Below are 24,644 nucleotides of genomic sequence, written 5' to 3' on the forward strand. Positions count from 1 at the left end.
ATACTACAACTGTACATTCTGAAATGCAATCACCTTTTCATTTAAAAATATTTTTAAAAATAAAGCGCACACTTTATGTCTCTCACAGGTAAGCATCTTAAAGGGTACATAGTGCCACATTCATCTTGCTCAGGAGAAAAAAAAAATACAGGGAATTGGCCTATCCCAGGGGGATTTATGCTGTGAGCCTGAAGTTTTGTTGATTCCAACAAAGTGAAGAAATAGGAAAGTCAGCCTGAGCAGTTAACTTGCATTAACTTTGTCATGGATTGCCATCTCTAAGATGAAGCTGCAGATGTGCACGGCTCTGTGTCCGGGTGTGTTGCAGGACGGTGCACAACTGTATTTTGATTTTGTTAGAAATGTTGGTAGCATTTTTTATCTTTACAGAATTGCCACTATGATAATTTCTAGATCTAGTTATCTTCCTAAATTTGCAGTATGCCCTACCCCTTTCAGCTGCCAGGAACAGTACATGCTGTATGACTTTCAGATGTTAGTACTGGCACTCACACTGATAATGGCATAGTCAGAAGATGTTATCCATTCGTAAATCCACTCGCCAAGTGCTGTTTCCTAAGCAGAGATTCTTTGGCTATTGCAAATGATGACTTTCACAGTCGGTGAAAAATCACCCAGAGCCTTGCCCGCACCTACAGAGTGATGCCCTGAGCGGGGTTATAAATAGCAAACTCTGGGGGGGAAGGGACTGGGCTAGGGGAGAAGGGAGGATTTGAAGTACAATGTTCAAGAAGCAGGTTTAATATATGACCAAGTGTCAGAAGTCAGGTTTCTGAGAATTACTTTTCAGATAAACAACTTTATAGCACCGCACTTAATCTTACTTACTAGAGACATCTCATTTATCACGGAATTACAAGTAACTTTAATTCTATCGATATTCCCATAAAGCCCGGTCGGAAAATCGAGCCTGGCAGCCCCGGAGGCTGCGGATCTCCCCGGCCCGCGATGGGACGCGGCGGGTGCAGCCGGGGCCGGGCGGGACCGCGGCGGCTGCGGGGGCGGGCGGGACACGACGGGGGGGCCCGTCCTGTCCCATCCTGTCCCGTCCCGTCCCGTCCCGGCGCTCGGCACTGACCTGCGGACGAGAGATGGCGCTGTCGAGGTTCGAACCGAGCCGCTCCGCCGCTCCGCTCCCGCCGCCGCCGCTCCTCGGCCCCCGGACCGGCCCCAGCCCCCTCCCGAACGGGAAGGGGGGGCTGGGGGAGAGGCGAAAGTAAATACAATTAGTTCTAAATGTATTAAATTAATTAGTCCTGGCCCGCACGCCGAGCGCGGCGGGGGGAGCGCGGGGTTTGCAAACTTGCGGGGCTCTCGCACCTCCGGGCGGGCGTGGGGGATGGAGGGATCGATGCCCCGTCCCCGTAAGAAAATAATCAATAAGTGACCGGGGCGCTGCGGGGGTGCGGAGCGATGACCCGCGGCCGCCACCGGGGAAGGGCCGCCCGCCCGTCCGCAGGTACCGCGCCGGGCACAGCGGAGCCCCGCGCCGCCCGCTCCCTCCCGGGCGCTGCCGGCTCCCCCGGAGTACCGCGTCCGGCGCTCCCCTTCCCTGCTCCCGGCCGCCCGCAGCTCCCCCGCGCCCTCGGGCGCCGGGCCGGGCTCAGGGGGCGGTGCCGGCGGCCAGGAGGGGGTTAAGCGGGCGCTGACAGTCAGCTGAGCCCTGACTGACAGCCCGCAAAGTTTCCCTGTCGCTAGACTCTTATGCTAATGAGGCCGGGCGGCGCGCGCTCATTGGCCCGGCCCCGAGCCCGTGTCCCGCCTGACGTCACGGGCGCTATAAAACTCCGCAATGCTTTAAACTCTCCTGCCGGATCAAACCTTTAAATATTTTTCATCTTCTTGCTGTAGCTTTGAGGCCGAGTTGGTTTTTTTTTTCCTTTCTCTCTCTCTCTTTTCTTTTTTAACTCTTATTATTATTATTATTATTTTGGTTGCGATACAGACTTTGATTTTTTTTTTTTTTTAATTTTTGCCTTCGCTCTCTTTCCCTCCTCCCTCCCCCGATGAACCTCTCTCCTCGCTCTGCACTTTGCAGGAGAGAGCCCAGAGGAAAAGCACCATGAAGTGTTAAAAATAACAAAACAAAACAACAACAACAACAAATTTACTCGCAACAACACCAGCTAACACTTCCAGCTGCGGCTCGCGAGCTGCGAAAGAGCGAGAGGAGAGAGAGAGAAGGGAGGGAGAGAGGAGGAAAAAAAAAAATCCCTCTATGCAAAAGGCGAATAGCGAGAGCCCCGCGCTCTGATGCATCAGCGGAGCCTCTGCGAGGGATAACGCGGAGCGGGAGAGGAGCCGCCGGGGCGGACCGGATCGGAGGCAGAGCAGGAGAGCGGAGCGGAGCTCGCCAAAAATCAAGCTGGCTCACCCGGTGGCGACTCAGAGCAGCCCCCTCGCTCCCGGAGCGCACCCTTTCTGGAGGACTCTCGGCAGCAAAAGGATGGCATCAGAGCTGGCGATGAGCAGCTCCGACCTGCCCACCAGTCCCCTGGCCATGGAATATGTTAATGACTTCGATCTGATGAAGTTTGAAGTGAAAAAGGAGCCGGTGGAGACCGATCGCATTATCAGCCAGTGCGGCCGCCTGATCGCCGGGGGATCGCTCTCCTCCACCCCGATGAGCACGCCCTGCAGCTCCGTGCCCCCGTCCCCCAGCTTCTCGGCGCCCAGCCCCGGCTCCGGCTCCGACCAGAAGACCCACCTGGAAGACTACTACTGGATGACGGGGTACCCGCAGCAGCTCAACCCGGAGGCGCTGGGCTTCAGCCCCGAGGACGCGGTGGAGGCGCTGATCAACAGCAGCCACCACCCGCTGCCCGGCGCCTTCGATGGCTATGCTAGAGGGCAGCAGCTGGCCGCGGCCGCCGGCGGCTCCGTGCCGGCCGAGGAGATGGGCTCGGCGGCCGCCGTGGTGTCGGCGGTGATCGCCGCGGCGGCGGCGCAGGGCGGCGCGCCCCACTACCACCACCACCACCACCTCCACTTCGACGACCGCTTCTCCGACGAGCAGCTGGTGACCATGTCGGTGCGGGAGCTGAACCGGCAGCTGCGGGGCGTCAGCAAGGAAGAGGTGATCCGGCTGAAGCAGAAGAGGAGGACCCTCAAAAACAGGGGCTATGCCCAGTCCTGCCGCTTCAAGAGGGTCCAGCAGCGGCACGTCCTGGAGTCGGAGAAGAACCAGCTGCTGCAGCAAGTGGAGCACCTAAAGCAGGAGATCTCCAGGCTGGTCCGGGAGAGGGACGCCTACAAGGAAAAGTACGAGAAGCTGGTCAGCAATGGCTTCAGAGAAAACGGATCCAGCAGCGACAACCCTTCCTCTCCAGAGTTTTTCATGTGAGTTCCCACAGCCTTGCCACCTTAACTAAAAGTTCTCCGTGTGAGTTGTTGTTGGGGGCTTTGCTAGAGCCACAACCCTGCTTGCCACCTTCTATTACCTTTTTTTTTAAAAAAAAAAAAAAAAAAAACTAAAAACAATTTTAAAACAAAGTTTTTTTTTGGGTTGGTTTTGGTTTTTTTTTTTTTTTTTTTTTTTTCTTTTTAAGTTTTGCTGGCTACGTGTTGGCCAACCTAAAGTTCTACATGAGTTTCCTTTCTGTTTATTATTATTATTATTATTATTTTTATTTTTTTGTGGGGGCTTGCTGTTGTGTTTTTTTTTTTTAATTTGAAAGATCCAACTAGCCACCAACTCAGTTCTTCATATGAAGCTTGCTCTTCTTTGAAACCTGCCATCCACATTATATATATATATATATTTTTAAGTTCATGAGGTTTTTTCTTTTGAGCTTGCTGTGTCCAAAAAGTCAGACTTTTTTTTTGCCACCCTGAGTTCTTCATATGAGATTTGAGCTTTGCAAAAAGAAAAATAAAATAAAAAAAATTTAAAAACTAAACAAAACAAAAAATAAAAAAGTGAAAATTTTAGACTCCAGCTTGCTGAGTTCCATCAGTTTTTAGCGTTGTTGTGCAAAACTAGAGATATGCCTAGATCAACCTGCCAAAATCAAGCCTGCATCAGCCTTCGGTGTGTTCATGTGAGTTTTGGCCTTAATCTGCCAAACGTGAGACTTTAGTCTGCCATTAGAATCCCATACTCATCTCATGCATTACGCTTGCTATTTTGTCTTAGCAACAATGAACTATAACTGTTTCAAAAGACTATGAAAAAGAGACATTATATTAATAAAAAACCCTGCATGCTGGTCATGTATGGTATAATTATTTTTTTTTCTTTTGCTTGGAAATGGACTTTTGGAGACTATTATGGCATGGCATTCATCCTTTTGTTTTATTGCCTCATCACTTTTTTGGGTTGAAAGCAAAAAAGTGCAACCTTTGATCTTCCTCCTCCTCTTCCTCCCATTAAAGTTTGCATCTGCTCTAAAACTGCTTTGAGTTACTCAAAACTTCAGACTTCCTTTTAAATGCACTGAAGCATTCCCTCTCAAAAAACCTGCCAGAATGGATTTTGGTAACCTAATGTGGCAAAAAAATTTTTAAAAAAATAAAAAAAAAACAACAAAAACACAGAAAGAACTTTGGAAAGATGTTCAAAAACAAAATTCACATCCCACTTGGGGGGCACATTGAAACCATGCTGTTGCCTAAAAACAGTCTAAAATTAATTTTAAGTGATCTGCCCCATTTTTTTTTTTCATTTTGCGTTTGGTCATTGTCAAATGTGGAATGCTCTGGGTTCCTAGTATATAATTTAATTCTAGTTTCTGTCATCTGTTAGCCCAGTTAAAATGTATGCTACAGATAAAGGAATGTTATAGATAAATTCGAAAGAGTTAGGTCTGTTTAGATGTAGATTTTTTTTTTTAAAGATTGATGCACTAAATTGTTTACTGTCGTGATGTAAAGGGGGGTAGAATTTGCAACGGGACTGTTTTAAAAAGTAGTTTATGCAGCATGTGCTTGCAACTTAAATATAAGTTGGGTATATGTAGTCCTTGCTATACCACTGACTGTATTTGAAAACCAAAGTATTAAAAGGGGGAGGCACCCCTGTTTATATCTATAGGGGTATTTTACATTAAAAATGTATGGGTTGTTTTTTTGTTTTTTTTTTCAAAATTGAAGTATTTGATACTGAATTGCACTAAGATATAACCTGCAAGCATATAATACAAAAACAACAACAAAAAATTACAAACCTGTTTAGAACGCTAATACAATTTATGCAGTTATAAAGATGGCATTACTGCACAGTTTTAAAATGATGCAGATTTTTTTACAGTTGTATTGTGGTGCAGAACTGGATTTTCTGTAACTTCAAAAATTCCACAGTTTTAAAGGCAATAATCAGTAAATTTTATTTTCAGGGACTGATATCCTGTCTTTTAAAAAAAAATGGAAAGTAAATCTTACCACAATAAATATAAAAAAATCTTGTCAGTTACTTTTTCTTTTACATATTTTGCTGTGCAAAATTGTTTTATATCTTGAGTTACTAACTAACCACGTGTGATGTTCCTATGTGCTTTTCTTTCATTTTCAACTCTATGGTTATATCGAAAGAGAGAATAATCTACAATAATAAACTGCATTTTTTTGATTCCGTACTCAGTTTCTTAGTCTGTAGTTCAAAGTTCCATAACTGCGAGCGCAGTGCTTCAGCGTGCTGCCTGCCGAAGGGGCGATGCTGACCCACGAGCTGGACTCAAAAATGTTCAGCAGGGGAGAAGGAAAAGGATAGCTTCGTGTAAAATGGAAAATTGTCACCCGCTAGGACCCAAGTTCTCTTTCAGGTAGATGAAAAAAACGTGAGCTTTCAGGTGCTGCTTCTGACTTCTCAGTAGTGCAGTGAGGGCAGTTTCAGTGAGTCAGATCATCCCACCAAGTTCTAGGAGATCTCAAAGGGGAGGTCTGCTTAAAAACCTGATGACACGATATGGCCCTGTATTTTGATTGTTTTATGATGGAGTGAAGTGAAAGAGAAGACTTCACATCCTCTTATCATCTGATCCCAGCTAAGCATGCCTGTCTCTAGTAAAAGATGACATTGCATCAGGCTTGGCTTGTCACAGAGCCACTTAATGCTAGATTGAAAGATTTCTTACCATTTTGGTCCATACTGCCTCCTTTTTTCTTTTCTTTACTTTTTTACCCCTCTTTTTTCTTTTTTTTTTTACCCTGTGGATTTTTTTGTTTAGTTTTGGGTTTTTTTGGTTTTGTTTTGTTGTTTTTTTTCTTTTGCTACAGGCCTTAGAAAGTCCAGAGAGAGCTGAGGAGCGAAGGAAAAAAAATCCAAAGGACTTCCTCCAACTTTTGAGAGTTATTTGTTCTAAACAATCAACCCCAAAGGTTAATGTGCTAGAAACATTCAGGTCTCTGAGCCCCTCTTCACTGCAGTTCCCCATGTCAAAGGGCATTTGAACTTTGAAAGGCTCCTCAAATGCTCGACCCAGTTAGTTTAAAGCCACCTTTCCCTGAGAGCCTGAAGTGTCTGTCGGCAGAGTGCTGTCCTGCTCTCTGAATGGGATTATCTGCCCACTTTCTGTGAGAGGCAGAGGCCTCTCCGAAGGATGCTCCAGCCTCTCGAGGATGGGGGGTTTATCTCCAGAACCAGGCTCAAAAACCAAACACTTTTTCTTCTCCTTTGTGTTTTTCCCCCGTGCTGCTGGTGCAGTTTCTTCCCAGCAGTAAGATCATCCCTCCCGGGTGCTGGTGGCCCTGAAGGGACAGGACTTGTTGCCATCCCTCTGCCTGGCTGCTCCAGCTCCTGTCACGGGTCGAGCTGCAAGGTCAAGGTGTGGCTCTGAGCCCCCCCTGCAGCACTTGCACCCACGACAGCCTGTGTCAGTGGGCAGTGGCTGGTGCTGGAGGTCACTCTGCTCCTGCTGAGGTCCCTTTGGCAGGGATTGACACCAGCCTCTCTCTTGGTGACAGCAGTGCTTGCTCTCCGAAGCCGATGCTGTGTCTCACCCCTCCCCAGTGCTGGGGCACCAACCTGCCCTTTGGCATCTGACCTGCTGTTGCACCAGGGTTTGAGTAATGGTTCAAGCTCCAGATTCTGGTTAATTTGAGTTCCATTTTCTGGTTAATGTGTAATCTGTGGGTAAACTGGTTGCGATTGGCCGAGCTGGGAATTATCTCCTCTCATAAAGACAAGGCTGCTCGTTATTATGTCTCCCCCTTCCCTTCCCTTCCCTGACTGAGCCTTTACCGACACCCAGGTGTTTTTGCAGGCACTCTGAAGCTTTGCTGCTGCCCTTGCTGAGAGCAAGGAAGGGAAGGGACAAGACCTGTCATCAGCAGAGCCCCGCTGAAGTGGTGCTGCAGCCCCCAAGGGAGCACAGAACCCCAGGCTGCCCAGAGCAGGACCATTTCTGGTCCAGACTCATCCTCACACCCTGCTGTCATTTCAGGCTTCCTTGCAGGCAAAGTTAGGAGCAGGCAATAGGATTTTAAAAGTACTGTGAATTGACTGAGTAGTGGAGAGCGAGGAGAGCACTTCTGCCTCTCTGAAGTATCTTTTTTCACGGAGAAAAAAAAAAATCAAACATCCTATTTGAACGATTTGAGAGATAAGAGAAAACCTTCCTAGAAACAGACTTCCTAGAATAGGGTGACAAAGGCAAAATTCCCATCACACCCCCAACCTGAGAGGGGAAAAAAGCTTTCTTCCAGTTTGGCATTGTGATGACAGTCTTGCTTTGTAAATTAAAAAAAAAAATGCAACCTTCCTTAGGCTGCACTTGAATTTTAGCCTGAAACACACCAACTGGCCGACTGAAAGGGAAAAAAATAAGGTACACATTTTAATATTCACTAAAGCAAAGCGAGTATTGGGGTTCTCTGTATGAGTCATTGCAGGGGAGCGCCCACCTTTGCCGCAGGACTGCTTGCTGAGGACTAATTGGAACCGCTCTGCTCTGAATAACCTACATTCATTAATCACCCCTTGCTTGACTCTGGCCTCAATCCTGCTCCCATTGAACTCAGAGGTGCAATCCTGGGGATTTCAAAGGGGAGCACAGTGCTCCCACAGGTAAAAAGAGGGTGGAATGCTGCCCGAGCCAGGCAATTGGGTGTCAAAAGGTGTGTGTGGTCTTAATCTGCTCATCACTAACAACATCCTATTTTTTCCATAGTCCTATAGTGCCTTTCCATTTATTAACTACATTACAAAGAACTTTCATGTGACCAGTGCCGGGAGATACGTGCGTGGACAGCAGCCCTTTGCTGGCTGGGAAATGGTGTGCACTGAGGCTCAGCCCCCTCCTCCCTCCCCAGCCCACCTTGTCCCCAAGCTTCTTTTATTTCCACCCCCTAAAACAAAACATAACCCTCTCCTGCCCTGCCTCCAGGCTTCTGCTGAGCAGAGGCCGAGAGTATTTTTTTGGTTTTGCTTCAGCATTTTCCCTTCTTGAAAAAATGTCATCCTGGACTGAATCCTAAAAAAAAAGACGGGAGAAGGCAGGGAAATATCCCAGTCACACCAGTGCATATTTATTTCCTGAATTATTTCTCCCTAGGCATGCAGCGAGAAGTGCCCGTTTGCAAACTGAGCGGGGAGAGCTTCTATTTATTAGAAAGTCTTCATCACCCTTTTAAAACAAAAACTCCAGCACTGAATCAAAATGTCACTTGAAAACTCCCCCCACGCGAAACATGGCAGCAAATTTTTAGTTTAAAAAATGAACTTTCCCAGCTCTTTTTTTCTTTTCCCTTCCGAAAGCTTTTATGCAGCTGTTTCCTCCCCCTCCCTCTGCATAGTGTGTAGGAAGTTCTTGATCTAGAATCATTCATAATTTTAATACCAATTTCTATTTGACATAATATACTAATATCAGATAGAGAGTGTAGCTGCTTCCTGGATTTAGGGAGGAAATGATGCATATATCAGAATTATCTGCTCAGATGCCAGAACTACATTGGTGTCATTTCAGCATGTGCTGTGTTGAAAGGAAATCCTCTATATTTATTACTCCGATCATCAGAGGAGCTAAATGGACCCACTGTTTCTGACACCTGTTCAGATGGCTGAATTTAAAATTTCATGCAGGAAAAAAAAAATCCTACATACTTCGATGTTAGGAATTAAGGTTTTTTTGAATACACTTTTCTCCCTCTCTCTTTCCGAATCGCTGTGTTGTGAGCGGCTGCCGTGAGGCTTGGGCATTCCGGGGGTAGCTATGGAGAGTGGGATAGATTCGACAAAAACGAATCCTGCTTGAACACACACACACGCTGTCTGAAACCAAATGCTTCAGATCTCTGCTTTAAGTACAGGTCTCAGTATGAATAACATGATATAGCACACCCCAGAACGTGGCAGAGGTGAGCGGCCAGGAAAGAACTCGTCTTTTCGGGAGGGAGCTGAGCACTGAACCACTTCATAATTTTAAGGCTCCTCTAATGAATTTTTTTGGGCACAGCAGGTACAAATCAATAGATTAAAATACTGTACACTCTGCTGCATCTAATTCTTGACTGCCTGAAATTGCGGGGGAGGACCGAGAATAACATTTGTCACTCTGAGGGCTGAGTGCATTCAGATTTGTGAGCTCTAAGCCAACACAATGCAAAAATAGTCCAGGATGTGACTTAAGTTATCAAGTGAAAAGCAAGAGGCCAGGGATCTGCAAGGCTGTAGTTGGCAGACAGGCAGCTCCATCCCGAGCTATCTATCACCGTATCGGGTTGACCTGGCAGAGTGTGACAACATCTCAGTGCCCTCGATGCACGCTGCCTGTATTTCAGCACTCTCTGAAATGATCATTTTCGTTCACTATTGCTGCACCCACTTTTTTCCCTCCAAATTCTGGCTTTCAAAACTGTGTCACTTGCGACGCACAGTGAAGTGTGCAGGCCTGTAATCGTGGTGCAGTGAGTGATGAGGGCAGAACTTGCCCTGCCTCTCTCCTTGCTTGTTTTGAAGCCCTGTGGACTTTGTGACATGATTTTCTCTTTTTTTTTAAAATTAATAAATGTCATTGTTTTGTAATGCATCTCAATACAACGTCTTACATGGAAGGAATCAAAGCGAGAGCAGAAGTTTTCTAGAACTGGTGTTTCTCCTCCATGCAGAAAAAAAATCCCCAGTAAACAACAAATCGAGCAGTGTCCTCAAGTTTCCAGCGGGGGTAGAGGTTGGAGTGTCCCTGGGTGCTGCTCTCAATTGTTAATTCATAAAGACCCACAGTCCTGAGCAATGCTGCCCCAGCTTGTCCTGATACAGCAGAGATGCCGATGGCTGTGCACGGAGGCGTTGAACCTCAACACCCCGTTCCAGCGAAGGCTCTGGCGTCTCCCCGACCTTCAGTCCTTGGGGTTTCCATCAAATCTGGGTGCCGCCGAAAGGCTGCAGGGTGTGGGGACAGCGGGGTGTCGGCAGAGCTCAGAGCCCACACGCCTTTACCTCCCTGCCGCCAGCCCGGCACCTGCCTCGGCCGTGCGAGCAGCAGCCCTGGGGAGGCTCCTGGCACGGATTTTCACCTCCCTGCTTCCAGCAGCTCCTGAACGCCCCGGGCCGGGGCTGCCTGTGCAGGGATGCAGCCCCTCCCGTCCCTCACGGCACCGGCGGCCGGCGGGGTCGCTTGGGGGGCGGCCGGGCCCCCTCGGGGGCTGCCCGGAGCCCGGCCCGGCCAGGCCGCCACGTCCAGGGGCACAGCCGGGCACAGCCCCCGGCCCAGGCACAGCTCTGACCTCGGGCACAGCCCTGTTCCCGGCACAGCCCCCGGCCCCGGCACAACTCCCGCGCACAGCCCTGTCCCCGCTATACTCCTAGTCCCTGTCCCAGGCCAGTCCCTGGCCCCGGTCCCAGCCCCCGGCCCCGGTCCCGAGGGCTGCAGGGCCGCCCGCCGCGGGTCCCGCCTCAGCCAGGTGCGGGGGACAGGCCCCGCCGCCCGCGAGGGCCGGGAAGGTGAGACCGCATCCGCTGTTTGTTTGTTTCTTGTTTGTTTCTCTCTAAATTCCATCCCTGCAACAAAAGGGGAGTCAGGGCGGAACTATGAATCCGTCTGGCCGCGCATCCAGAGCGGAGCTCCGGTTGTCACCCGGCGGCTCCCACGGGCCGCCCGGCCCTAGGTATGTCCACAGAGCACTTCCCTCGGCTTTGGCCACAGTATTTGCAATTTTTCTTTTTCTTTTTCTTTTTCTTTTTCTTTTTCTTTTTCTTTTTCTTTTTCTTTTTCTTATTCCCTTTCTTTTTCTTTTACTCATTCCTTTTCTTTTTATTTTCCCTTCTCTTCCCCTTTTTTCTTTCCCTTTCCCTTTCCCTTTCCCTTTCCCTTTCCCTTTTTTTCCTTTTTCTCTCTCATTCTTTTTCTCTCTTATTTTTCCTTTCCTTTTTCTATTTTTTCCTTTTTTTTCCTAGTTCTTGAATTTTCCCCCTTTTCTTCCTTTCATTTTCCTTCATACCTGTGTGCACCCAGAGACAAATCTAAACCCAAAGGCAACCAAAGGGATGTTTTAAAATGAATTTTTGGATCAGGCCTCGAGTTGTCTGCAGGGAGCGGGAATGGGAGCAGGCAGGATTTACATTTCATGGCTTTTAAAGAATCTGAATTGCGGGGAACGGCGTTTGCCGAGGCTGGGTTTCACAAGTCTGTGTGGATGTGCCTCGGAATGTGTATATGATTAAGCTTAAAGCCCTCTTCTGTAAGAAAGCAGGCAGATTCCCTTTCGTGCAGCCTGAGCCCTGCTTCTCCAGTTTTGAAACAAAACTTCTTGCCAAGGCCTTGGCAGTGGGATGTCACTGCTGAAGGGGATGGGATCAGGGTGTTGGAATTGTCTTCCAAAGCTGAGGTGTCTCCACTGCAAACAGCCCCTGCTCCCTCAAGCACTGAGAGCTGTGATAATAAAAAATATCCCAAAATTGAACCAAAAAAGACCTAGTATTTTTTTTTCCTTTCCTACCCCTTCCCCCCAACTCGACTGCTTCCAAACTCCCTGATGAAAGCATTTTAATATGTAGGAAGAGCTGCCGGAGTCTGCAATGCGATTCAGTGTTCTGTGGTGTGGGATGAACAGATTTTCCTTTCCGTAGGGTTTCCTCCTGCAAAGTCATTGTAGAGGAGGGAATACTGTAAGATTAAATCTGGTTAAAATACTATATTCATGTCACACCAGATACGGTCTCCAGACTGTGCACAGTCTTTCAGCTTCCTTTATTGTGAAATCCTTTTAAAATAGCACAGTATAGTGTAGAGAACTTATTGAAGTATAACTGTCTTACACAAACTCTGTCAGATAAAATGAAGGAAAGTGATCAGGCTTCTTAAATTAATAAATCAGCTTAGTGTCTCTGGTTGCCTTCACACTCTCTTACTGTCTTTGACTCCTTCCTTATTAATAAACTGATAGTTAAATAAAGCTGCTGAGTGAAGCAATGCACCTTGTCGGTGGAAGAGGGTTGGTGTTCCAGGTGTGCTGTGCTGGGAATGGTTGTGGGTTTAGGGCAGGGATGGCCACAGCAAAGACTGAAAGCAGGCTGACCACATCAGTTTCTAGATGCTCCTTAGGTGTGAGGCTTGAGTACCTGTTCCTCTCAGCCCCCTGCATTAATAACAGGATGAATTTACCAATTGGCATGAAAGGAGAGGTCGTCCTGGGAAAAATGACACCAAAGGTCCACAGGAGTCATTCGCTTTTAGAGATCCTGGGCCAGGTGCCAAGTATTGCATTTATCTAAGCACCGTCCCCTTTCACAAAAAAAAAAAACCAACAAACCAAACCAAAACAACAAACTCCAAACCTGAAAGAAAAAATCAAACCAAAACAAGAAGGCAGCGCCTCTTTCAGTGGCGTGTGGGGTCCTTTCAAAGAGGGGGTGGGTTCTTTTGAGTGGGGGGCTTTGGGTGGGATGTGGGACAGGGATCATTCAGCTGGCTCTAAATGTGCCGTCCACTTTTGTTTTCAGAGCTGCAGAGCTAATCTGGAATCAAAATGCTGGAAAAGTGCCTATAGTTTGTCTTGCCTTTTTTTTTAATTCAAGTCGATCGGGCTTGTGGGTTATTCTTGCTCTGATTATGCTGCATGGTTACAATAAATGCACGGAGCTCAAGCATTCCTGCAGGCGCTTCACAGGAAATATATGTGTGTGTCTGTGCATGCACACTCAGGGAGAGAAAGCTGATTGTCAGGGACACAACAAAATATCCATATTTAAGAAATGTGGATTGACTCACTGACCTATCTCACTTATTGTACAAAGATTCACTCTATGTTGATTTTTTTTTAAATTAGGTTTTAAATATGTGTTGACAGGATGAATTTGTACAGTGTGAGTAACTGCAGGGGGAAATGACAGCTCTGCTTTTGTTATTAAACTACTGTCTTGAAAATAATGGAGTGTGTACAAAAATTGATTATTATTTTGCCAATTACATTAGTGCAGCTAATAACAATCATTAAGAAAGAAATACAGAAAGCTACACACTTTCAGATATTAGAAACTGATATTCACTGGGGAGGCAAAAAATACGTGTTGTTAAGGTAATTTGTCAGTAAGAATCTCCTGTTATTAATGTGAAGTAAATACTAGATGTGTGAGCTAGAAATGTTTCACTTCAAACTGTGTTCATTTCTTCTTCACTCAGCCAGAGTTAATAAACAGTACAAGAGACTTTCTAAATTTAATTTAGGATTTGCATATAAAAGGTCCTATTCTGTACCATAGTGGCACAGCAGACAGGCTTTATGATGTTAAATATTCCTTTTAATAATAGTTTATTTTAATATATTTACTAAATTAGGTACCCGAGAGAATCATCTACAACGGTGATGTGAAAATCCCTGTTACCTGAGGTCAAAAATAAAAGGTATGTTTTCCTTTTCATTAGCAATTTGCCATATTTCAGCAGGGGTGGTAATTTCACTGCTTTGTTTTCTGCTGCTAAGATGGTGCTTTTTGCTCAGCCCTGGGGAGCGGTGACAGGCTGTGGTGCAGCTTCCTGGGCTTTTGGGTGAGGCTGATTTCAGGTGCCTACAAGAACCACTTGCAATGATGGGGCTTTGTACTTTTGTCAGCCAGGCAGCTCTCTCGTGTCCCACACCTCATATATAATCCTTTGCAAATGTTTTCTTTCTTTTTCTTCAAATGCTAGCGTTCAGACATCAGCTATGGGGATTAAGGATGGGTCTTCTGAAGATCTCCCTCAGATCTTGATGAAAATCATGAGTCTGTCTTAGATGACTTCAGTACTTACAAATTACAATAGAGTTTAATTCACAGCACTGCTTTCCTCTGGAAATTCGTGTTCATTCAATCTGTCAACATTGACTAAAAAATATGCTGCTAATGAAAATGTGGGAATTAAAACTTTCAATCCCTTCCCCTGCTAGACTCAAACAGGCACTTTATTTTTTTTTCTGTGGAATCTGACTTTTATTGACCTTGACTATAAAAATACTAAGTGGGTTAAATGAGCACCAAGGTTGCAATGACAGAGTCCTGTGTGAATTTTTTTATGAAACCTCCTATTTTAGTTAAGAACACAGCCTGCCATACAGCCTGCCACGCTTTGATCAATGCTTAAGTGCTGTTAGAAACAGCTGAATTTTATTAGCTCATGGACTTAAGCTTGTTTAAATAATAGATTTATTTTTGATCTTTTAAAATAAATGTAAATAATAAATTAAAATTATAGATTTATTTGTTAATTTTGAAAATAAATTTAAGTAACAGATTTATTATTTAACATTTAAGTGAGGATGCTGAGGATGTAATTGGTGCTGTAGCCTGTACATTAAATGGAACTGAGAGGAGTTTTTGATGGTGTATGGGCTGTAGGAATAGATTTCTCAAGGAGCACTCCAGGACCTTAATTTTAAGCCTGATGCTCCTTTTACTTCCCTGAGGAACACCCTGGATAGGGTTTTGCCTGCACTGCATTTTTTTTTCTGTTTTTCACCACTGTAAATGAGAGGGAAGCAAGACCACTTGAGGTTGTTTTTGTGAAAACTTTGAGTGCAATATGATTTTTTTTGCAAGAACAGAGCCAACTTGCTATCAGCTGAAGTAAAAACATGAAGTGTGTATTTTAATTGCAAAGGTGCAGCACTTGTGTCATCAACTTGTTCTTAGGGAAATATTTCTAATTTCAATAATCCCATAGGAAAATCTGCCATGCTTCCTGTAATTCATATATGTGACTATTAGATTTATACAAATTGGTGATATTTATTCTTTTTATCCATATAATAAAAAAGGAAATATTTTTCCCTTATTGACACTTGTGATCTCAACACTTGCTTAGCCTGCTGTTCTCTGGGACAGCAGAGAAATTCCTCATGTCTTCCCTCAGTATTTTGTGGTTATATTGTCACATATTATAGACAAAAAAAATCCCAACAAAACAACCAGGAGCAAAATCTGTTAGTTTTAAGCAAATAGCTCTTGGGTCTTGGAAGAGTTAACAAACTTTTACAGCAAGGTTCAGGCAGTTCTGACCCCTATGGTAATATTTCATCTAAGGTTACTGTTGGGAGAGAAATCAAATTTCAGCTGTGAACATGATTGACAGGTGAAAGCAAGAGAGAGAAAGACATCTGGTCAGATGGGGAATTTGGGCAGGAGAAGGACAATTCAGGGAAGTGTCTCTGTGATATTAGGAATAATATGCTTAGATATGAAAACTCCGATCCTCCACGCTGTCTGGAGGAGAACTCACTTGATATTCATGGAGGTGGCTTAGTTGGGGGAATTTAAGACTGTACATTTATAGTAGTGGACAGTAGTCTCCATGGTCTGACTTACTGACTTGGCTCCTTTGAAGGAATTATGTTATTTCTGGCAAGCTTCAAGGATTTTAAGGGCCATTTATTTAATGACTGTGACAGGAATATTTGGTGGTTGCTGGTTAAGAGGTTCTCACCATGATGTCCCTGGCAGGTCAGGCAGCAGCAGGGGTGGTGGAGGCCAGTACTGGTGTCACTCCATGTCCTCCCACTTCTGACAGCTTTCAGAGTAAGCACTGCAGGATGAATTTTGTGTTTATGATATGCACTCTTATACCAGCAACAAAATTAGTTTTTACCCCATAAAATACCACTAAGGGTCCATTGTGGTGTTTTACAAAGCAACTGTTATTTTCCAAGGGCTGTGTTTTGCCTTATTCCAGCTCCCAGCAGCACCAGCTAACATCCCTTACAATACATACATATCCCCAGGTGTTTCACTGTGCTTCAGTGTATTTTATTTGATGCAGAAAGGCTTTTCCATCCTCCAATGTCAGGGAACCAATAAGAATAAAATATCCCTGTATTTCCTGATCAGCATGATGATGTTGGAAAGTAGAATTTACTTCTGACATAAAAAATGTAGCCAGGTTTTTTCTTAAAAAGGGCAAGAAAAAAATCTGTTGGTTTTTTTTTTTATTGCTGTGTGTAACAATGTTTCAGTTCTCAAAGAGGGTCGGAAGGACTTTTTCAGAGCTCCAAGGGCAGGATGAGGCAATGATGGACCCTGGGATCTAAATTGCATTCTACCTACATCCCAGGTGAGAGAAGAGACCTTGGATGGGCTTCTGGCCCCACTGAAGCCTTTGGTAAAATCACCCTTTAATTCCTGGGGCCTGCACTTCCACCACAATGGAATATCTGTAGGGGAGGTTGTATGATAAAAAGCAAAATCTGAACTTGTATGTATGTAGCTGAGCTGTGAATTCTCAGGATGGATGTTCTTATTTGGGAGTAAGGGTGGATTTTCCCGTTCCCTAGTACAGCTAAGCTGCTTTCAAAATAAAATAAATTAGCCAGGAAAATCCACTCTTATTCTAGAGCAGGAGTGTCCACCCAGGCAATGACTAGCACTGCAGTATAGTTTATTTCCTAATTTCCCCATATGGATGAGACCTAAACTAAGGGGAGAACAAGGAGCAGTAAAGAACAGAAATGTATTTTCTGTTCCTTTTCCAGTTTGCCTCCAAGACTTTTCACACAGGGGAAATCATGGCACGCTGAAAATACACATTTACTTACTTTTCACTGCTATTCCTGCATTTGCACATGCATTTTTAAAAGAGATTTGTGTTTTGTGCAAGACCTTTTGCATTCTCATACTATTCACGTGTATTTTTGATTTGCAGTTGAGTCTGTCTGTTCATGACATCATTTTTCTTTTCCTGGCCATGGCCTGTGATATCAAACTACCCAACTTCACTGCAAATTAGATCTTGTTTTTCTTCCTAGACTGTACATCTGATAAAATTGAAAATTAAAGCTAAGAACTGTAAAAACAATCAAATTTCTTTGTGCATGAGCAAGTTATTTTTAACTTTACGTTGTTGAATTAACACTCCCTGTAAAATGTCTTTATTTTCTGAGGCTGATATCAAGATAACTTCCATAAAATATTATTGGCAAACTTCCCAAAGCAGTCAATGGGAGCCTTGTATGTATTTTTCAAGCAGATGTGCTGTATTAAGCCTAAATGAGAATCTTTTTTTATCAAATGGGATGCAATATGTTATTCTTGATTAAAAAATTCAGAGTAACCTTGCCCCCTCCCTTTCCTCTCCCCAGACATGTTTAGTACAGTTTACAGGTCATTTTGCATAGGTAAAAAATAAGTTCTTGAGTGTTTATAAAAAGCAGTATTTTACGATGTCTCAAATGCTTTTCTAGCTCATTCCTATGAATTTGAAGTATGAAAATGTCTCAAATCTTTATGAGTGAAGAGAAAGTATATTATATGCTATATGTAACAGCTTTTACTCCCCTAAAATTCCCAGGAAAGTCAATTTAATACTTTTCCCTGTGTTTAAAATAAGCTCTAAAATACTTTCTGATGATGTAGTTCTTGCTGTTGTTTAGTTCTAATAAAGGATTTTAAGTGCTAAAAAAAAAGAAAAAAAAGTAATATTTTTAACATCTCTCCTGGGTTTTCTAATTTGTGCCACTTACCAAACGATTCACACTGTACCAAAATACAGGAGATTGATGAGACAGGAAAAGTACTGATTTAACATCCCGCATATAAAATTACTTCTCAGGCTCCACATATAGTCACAATGTTTAGAGAGTGAAGAAAACGGGAGTTGGGAGTCACAGTCTGACTCACTTGTGAGACTTTGACCCACTTATTTGATTCTAGATTCAGCAAAATACTGAAGCACTTTAAACTTGTTATCTGAGGTTTCTTCTAAAGGTCTGTTACCGTTGATCTCTTTATATCTCAGTTTACACAGTTATAAACCTAGATAATTAATTCTTACCTTCTAGGCTTTTGTGGGAGTTAAAAAATAGCTGTAATGTTCCTTGAAGCCCTTTAATGAAAACTGGTTTATTGAAGTACTTGTCATTTACCTTAATTCATACCCTGGGATGAGAAATCACTGGTGTTGTCCAGTTCCCACGCACTATTTCTACTGGGATGGGAATTTATTCCCCTGAGTGCACTGGGCCAAGATTACAAAGATCAGGTGCTTTGGGAGCTGGTCATTTTCTGAATCATACATAACTTTACCCTGATTTTGAGTGTGCCAAAATGCAGGCAAAATCAGTTATGTGCCCCATTTCTCTCTTAAAGACATTATATCTTTAATACCTCTATGTACAGAATAGCTCCTGTGCACCTGCAAGGCATGCAGAGGTCACACTGTCCTTGTAATTCCTCCCCTTCCTGCCATTACCTTTTTTTCCCAAGGTTCGAGCCATTATCATTCAGCAGTTGTGCAGCTTTTCTTTTCTTCCATCCCCAAATTATTATTGTTTCCCTCCTACCTTCTACCCCTCCCGAACCATAATGGAGTCCTCAGCTGTAAATTTGCTAACTATAAAGATTTTTGCTTGAAATGTTTTGAAAATGCCGTGAGAAAAAAAAAAAAAAGGAAAAATAAAAGAAAGCCTATGAACAACACGCTGTGCCATGCTCCAGCATTGCACTTCTATGGGAAAGATAATAAAGATATTAGCACTCATATAATTTCAGATAGGAAATGAAACCAGACATGAAAGAAACACTAGCTCCAGCTGTTGAGTGGGAATCAAACTAGCTATGGGAATTACAGGTATTGTCACCGGAGACAGCCTGACTTCTGAGAAATGACCTCAGGTGTAGGAGCTTGCTGTGGCCCCTTGCAGATATTAACACCTAATTAACAATCTGCGAGAGCATCCTACATCTTAATCACCAGTGAGGTGAGAATGACAATCACAAGGAGGAGAAGGAGAAGGGAAATGGTAATTTTTCCTCTGCACGCATCATCTAATAACCATGGTTATTCAGATGCAGCTAAATGCGATTTCCTTTTAGTCATTTCTGTCTATTGGAAGGCACAGTAAGTTCATTTGCTAGCAGGTAGGCAGCGGAGGTGAGAATTGAATTGATCTGAGATACTCTGAAAAATTGACCCTGAGGTCATTTCTAGTTTAAATTGGGAAGTAAGGCTGAGCTCATGTCTTCCCTTTCTTCTCTCCCCTCTCCCTATTCCCCCTCTTTTTGTGTTTTCAGGCACATTAGTCTGTATGGCATAATTACTTAAACATACTCTGATGGTGGGGAACCTTGTTCCCTCAAAGTTAATCAAAATAAAGAGAGCTTTTGTTAGCGGTGATAGGTAATTAAATCTCGGCTCGGCGTTGTGCAGGGCCTTTGTGCCGGGTTATTGACGGCACAGCCGCGCTCCCCGGCCCTTCTGCGGCAGCACAGCCCGGAGCAGGCACCAAGATTCAGGCCCAGACTAAATTAGGAAAGGGGGTGTGAAGGCCTGGAAATCTTAACGGGCCCAGGCTGTAAACGAGAGGGGTGCATGGCAGCACATCCTGAGTGTCCCAGAGGAAGGACAATTTCCCTTGGAAGGAGTGCACGTTTTAAAGAGGAGAAAATCAGAGGTGGCACTTCTGCGTTTCTGCAATCTTCTGGCTGTGGTTTTAGCCAGCAACAGCTGTAAGTGTGGATAGGAACAACCTACTAACCCAATTTCAGCTCCAGGTAGACACCTAGGGCCAAATTCTGCTTCCTGTTATCTGGTGTAAATGCTCAGGATCATGGGGGAGCTGATGGAGAGACTCTGGGCTTAATCCCATACCAGAGGGCTGGTGCTAATATAAAGCAAGCAAGAAAGTAAAACAAAGTCCAAATTTACTTGGTGCCACCATAGCCAAGGCAGGACTAACCTCCTTGGGATCTGTGGTGATGCTCCAGCTTACCTCTGGATCACTTGGGCAGGATCCAATGGAGTTGTAATGTAATGCCTTTTAATGGATGCTTTTATGTGCGCTTCCAAACAGCTTCCACTTTCAAACGTCTTTACAAGAGAGTTAAAACAAGAGGCAGGCAGGGAATGAGGAATAAGCTCGTAAGTACATTTGTAGTCCTCATTCTGCAGAAGCTCTACCCATGGCACTCCCTTGCTGTGCACAGGAACAAACTCTTTCCGTATTACTTGGACCCAAATTATATTCTAATAAGGAGAGAATGGCAAAGTGAAGACAGCATTATATTAACCACTCAGCTTCCATGGAAACTCCCATCATTTTCTTTCCCATGACAAGAGATAATCTCTGTGTTTTTTGTTATGCTCACTTCTTTGACTCCTTTAGCTTTGTTTTCATGTGTTGGCCTTGCACTAAAAAATATAACTTGACATCTTGTGTCTTCTCAGCTAAAAAGGTATCAGTTCCTGGACTTAATGTCAGCTGTACCCAGATCAAAGGCAAGAAACATAAAAGTTGACATATATTATTTATTTCATGGTTTACATCAATGATGCTTCTCTCTATCCTTTTTTGTTATTATTGCTGATGTTTTGCTCATAATGTTGCGCTCACTTCTCAAAAGTGTTTGTCCCCTACAGACAAATATTCATATTAATGTAATCCATCAGCAGCTAACACATGCCAGCTCGCTTCAGCATTTCCCGCACATCCAAAAATCCCATTGTTTTTGCAGGACTTGGGTGTGCAAAGAATGCAGGATCGGGCCCAGGGGTAGAATCTGGGAGCTGGAGACTTTCTCCCTCAGCCCCTGCAATGCCCGGGGCTGGCTGGAGCCGCAGCCTGGGGCTCTGGAGCAGGGAGGGGGAGACGCTGCATTCCCTCCCTGCATTGTGAGCTGCTGCAGAGGCGAGACGAATGTCAGGCTTTGAGGGGAGCAAAAGCTCTAAACAGACTTTGTTTTTTTCCCCCCCCACTAGTTTGGGTTTTTTTTCCTATTACCTTTCCCCATCTTTCTTGTTTGCCTTTGGAGTCCTGAGTGAGTAACACAGGATCTGTCTTACAACTGTGTCCAGAAAACCATCTGAGATCAGTCAGAAATGCTGCTCCAACCTGTGTTTCCCTCTTTCCCTCTGACTGCTCCATTTAGTGTAAAACTTTCCTTTTTTTCTCTCTTTGTCAACAATTGTGGCAGGTTTTACTTCCTGAGTTACAGAACCAGCTGAAATGCTGAGTCTGATCTTGCCCCCTACTCTCCCATGAGCTATTTTTTTCCGCAATGAAAATAATAATGCTTGAGAACCATCCTTGGCTATTTTTTGTTTTGTTTTGTTTTCTTTTGTTTAGTTTGGTTTTATTTTAAAGCTTGCTGACAATTGTCAAATGTTCATTCTAGCAAAAAAGTCCTGGGAGGGTCTAGCCCCGCTGCACAGCCAGCAGGAGTAATTTGCAGTGCTCCTTGGAGCTCAGCTATTCAGCCAATGTGTGTCGCTTTACTATTTCTTTAAAATTTAATTGGGATCAGGCAATCAAGTGTCTCCAAATTTTTTGCCTCTTCAGGCTGCAATAAAGCCACTTATAATTTATAATCAAAGTTTGGTGTCGTTAAACTAAACTGTAAAACCTACTTCAGGGCTTCAGTCGTAAAATAAGTATACGATAAATATTGCAGTGGGGCTTGAGTAGCACAGCTCTAACAACAGCCCGTGAATGAATGCACACACACACATATTTCACACTTCTTTTTTTTTTTTTGAGTGTGTGTGCATACGTTTAGTTCCACAGGTAAGAAAGATGTAAATAATAGATAACTGCAATGTATTCTTTCTTGGAAGGATTGAGGCTAAGATAGATTTATAGCCCAAGTAGTTAATTTAAATGCAAAATAAAGTGTTAATTCATTAAAGTCATTTATGCATCAACAATTTTTTTATGTCTTTATTTATATTTTCCTGTAATATGCAGCAATGTAGTATTCATCCTGGGGTTTTTTCTGTCTGTTGACTGTACTGCTCCTTTGCTTAGATTTTTTTCTAACAAGGCAGCTCATTTAGAAAGAAATGTTTATGTGAAGTGCTTGTCAGTTGGCATTTTTACTAGTGTGCTAACCCAAAGGTAAAATATAAAGGCACGTCTTTTCCTTGCTGGCTTGTTGCTACTAGAAGGGTTCCTCCCTTGTTAGCTTGATAAATAATTTTACTAGCGGGAATCTGCTGAATTTTTATGCTTGCTGTCTATTTTCTGCTTGCTGCAAATAAATTCCAGCACTCAGAGGGCACTAAAACTCCAAACACATGGTATTTTCCCATTTTGTTGCTGGTTGCCCTGAAATATTTATTTCATCTTGTGTTTTTAATTAAATCTTTATTTTAAAAAAGTGTAGGAAAAAATCCCTCAAGTTATACAATTATTTCCAAATGAATATTTTAGTCTGAATTGTATTTAATAAAAAATCTTGAGTTTAAATAACACATTATCACAGGTACACTAAATGGGTAGTGTTAAATCAGTCATCACTCCAACTACCTAATGGTTTTCAGATTAAGTGCAAGGATTATTTATTGATATATTATCCATTTAAGCATTTCTTGCAATTTATTATATATTTTTAGTTTTCCCAGTTTGCAATCAAGAAAGTTAATTTAATTTCCCACATAAAAATTCAAGTTTGGTGAGAGAATGCAACAAAAACCTTTAGATTAGGGGTAGTCATGGCATGTATGACAGAAAAAAGTTTGCAAGAAAATAAACCGGGAAGGCTAAAGTGGAAGAGCAATTGGTTCATGTTTTTACCTTTTTTTTTTTCCTTGAGATTTATGCATTTTAAAATTTAATTTAATTGAAGAAAGCAAGAGTCAAACCCAAAATTCCCCCCTTCCTCCACCATAGCAAACTCTGCTTGTCAGAGGGTGTCTGTCACACATCTGGAGTGTCGGTGCTCCTTGGCAGCACATCCCCACTCAGTGTCCCACGTGCCTCATTCTGGGGGCTTTGCAGCCTTGCATGGATTCGGGAGCTGCTTTTTGCAAGGCTTTTTGCAAGACTTTTCTTCAGCAGCGCCGGTGTTCAGATCTGCCTGGCGCCAGCTCCTCCTGTGATGCCCGTGGGTGCTGCTGTCAGGGGAACAGATCACTTCGCTTCCAACAGGATCCCTCGCTGTGGCTTCTGTGGAGCTGTCCCACCTCTTCCCAAAGTTCCAGGGATGCAGCCAGCATCGATTCTTTAAACACTTGCAGCTCAGAGAGTGAGCAGGGAAAGGACCTGAATGCAGGCTGGGGTTGCTGCCCATCCCATGCCCACCCCATCCCTTCCAAGAGAGGGGATGCAGTGCAGCCAAGCAGCAGGCCCTGTTCAGACTTTCCCTCAAACAGGAGAAAGACAAATATTTTTGAAGATGGCAGGCAAATTAATGCAAAATTTTAGAATTACTTTCATTTTTTTAGCACAATTTATCTGAAAGCAACCCTCGAACTTTAGCCAAAATTCTTGCATTCCTACACCAACCACCCTCCCATTCATTTGCTTATTTCCATAAGAATTAGGTGATGGATTTGAGCAGTGTAAGCACATGCTGCTGCCTGGCTGCCCTGCAGACATCAGCTTTTTCACTTACATGAACACATCCCAAATCAAGTAATTGGTTGGTGGGAAGAACTGACACACCAGCCCTGAGCAGATAAAGGAAAAGCTTGGGCAGTGGGGCAAATTACCCTTGGGGGCTCGGCCATATAAAATCATAAGTGAAACAGAGTTTGGGGGAATCTCCGGAGGTGATGTAATCCATCCTTTGCCATGAGGCAGGGTCAGGCAGGCTTACATTATCCCTGATGGATATTTGCATAACCTGTTGTTTAAGCCCCCCATGGAGAGTGTCACACCTCCATGGAGCCTCTCTGGCAGATCTTCAGTGCCATCCCTTCTCAAAAACGTCTCTCCTTGTCTAACGCACAGCTCAGGTCCCTCACGTCCCCACACCAAGGACAGCCCATTCCTTTCCTCTTTGCTCTGACCCTTTGCGTATTTGAAGGCTGTTGTTATGGCTTGCAGCAGTGTCCTTTTCTCTAGACTAAACAGCTCCACGTTTTCTAGTCTTTCTTTATAGGTTATGGTCATGACATTGTTATTTAATATCTTGTCTGAAGAGTCTGCATACAGTAAACTTGCTGGAATTCAATTTACCTGTGTTGAAAAGGACTGTGAGGATGCTGCCTGGAGGCTTTACAGCATCTGAAAGAGGAATAATTTAATTCTCACTCTGATATTCTGTCTTTTGCAGGATGGAGGGTACAGAGCATTTCTTTACCTGGGAGTGTTAACTGCAGCCTCCCCATGAATTTACCCTGGTAACAGGAATATTGTAGTGCAATGTGCAGCCAGAGTGTAATGCCAGGCTTTAGGAAATATGTTTTAACATTTTATAATTTTATATATGAAAGTAAGAATGGGAGATAGGATTCTGCCTCTGTGGTTGTAGGTTACACCTTGGGGTGTACAAGGTGCTGCATGCA

At 43.9% G+C, this 24,644-nt stretch overlaps 1 protein-coding gene across 3 annotated transcripts in view; it reads left to right on the forward strand.

Annotated features, from left to right (window-relative positions):
- The first annotated feature begins 1,687 nt into the window (after positions 1-1,687).
- The window catches only part of MAF (MAF bZIP transcription factor), a 183,864-nt gene continuing 160,907 nt past the window's right edge, over positions 1,688-24,644 (forward strand). For 2 of the 3 annotated variants that reach the window (XM_039721062.1, XM_039721063.1), the window contains exons 1-2: positions 1,688-3,360; positions 13,734-13,799. In XM_039721062.1, the coding sequence (XP_039576996.1) occupies positions 2,468-3,360; positions 13,734-13,767 (927 nt within the window). In that variant the 5' untranslated portion in view covers positions 1,688-2,467 and the 3' untranslated portion in view covers positions 13,768-13,799. The remainder of the gene's footprint in view (positions 3,361-13,733; positions 13,800-24,644) is intronic. The other variant, XM_039721061.1, reaches the window with a different exon arrangement.

This window comes from Passer montanus, unplaced genomic scaffold (genome assembly GCF_014805655.1).
Source record: "Passer montanus isolate IOZ18808 unplaced genomic scaffold, ASM1480565v1 scaffold45, whole genome shotgun sequence".
Classification (NCBI taxonomy): domain Eukaryota; kingdom Metazoa; phylum Chordata; class Aves; order Passeriformes; family Passeridae; genus Passer; species Passer montanus.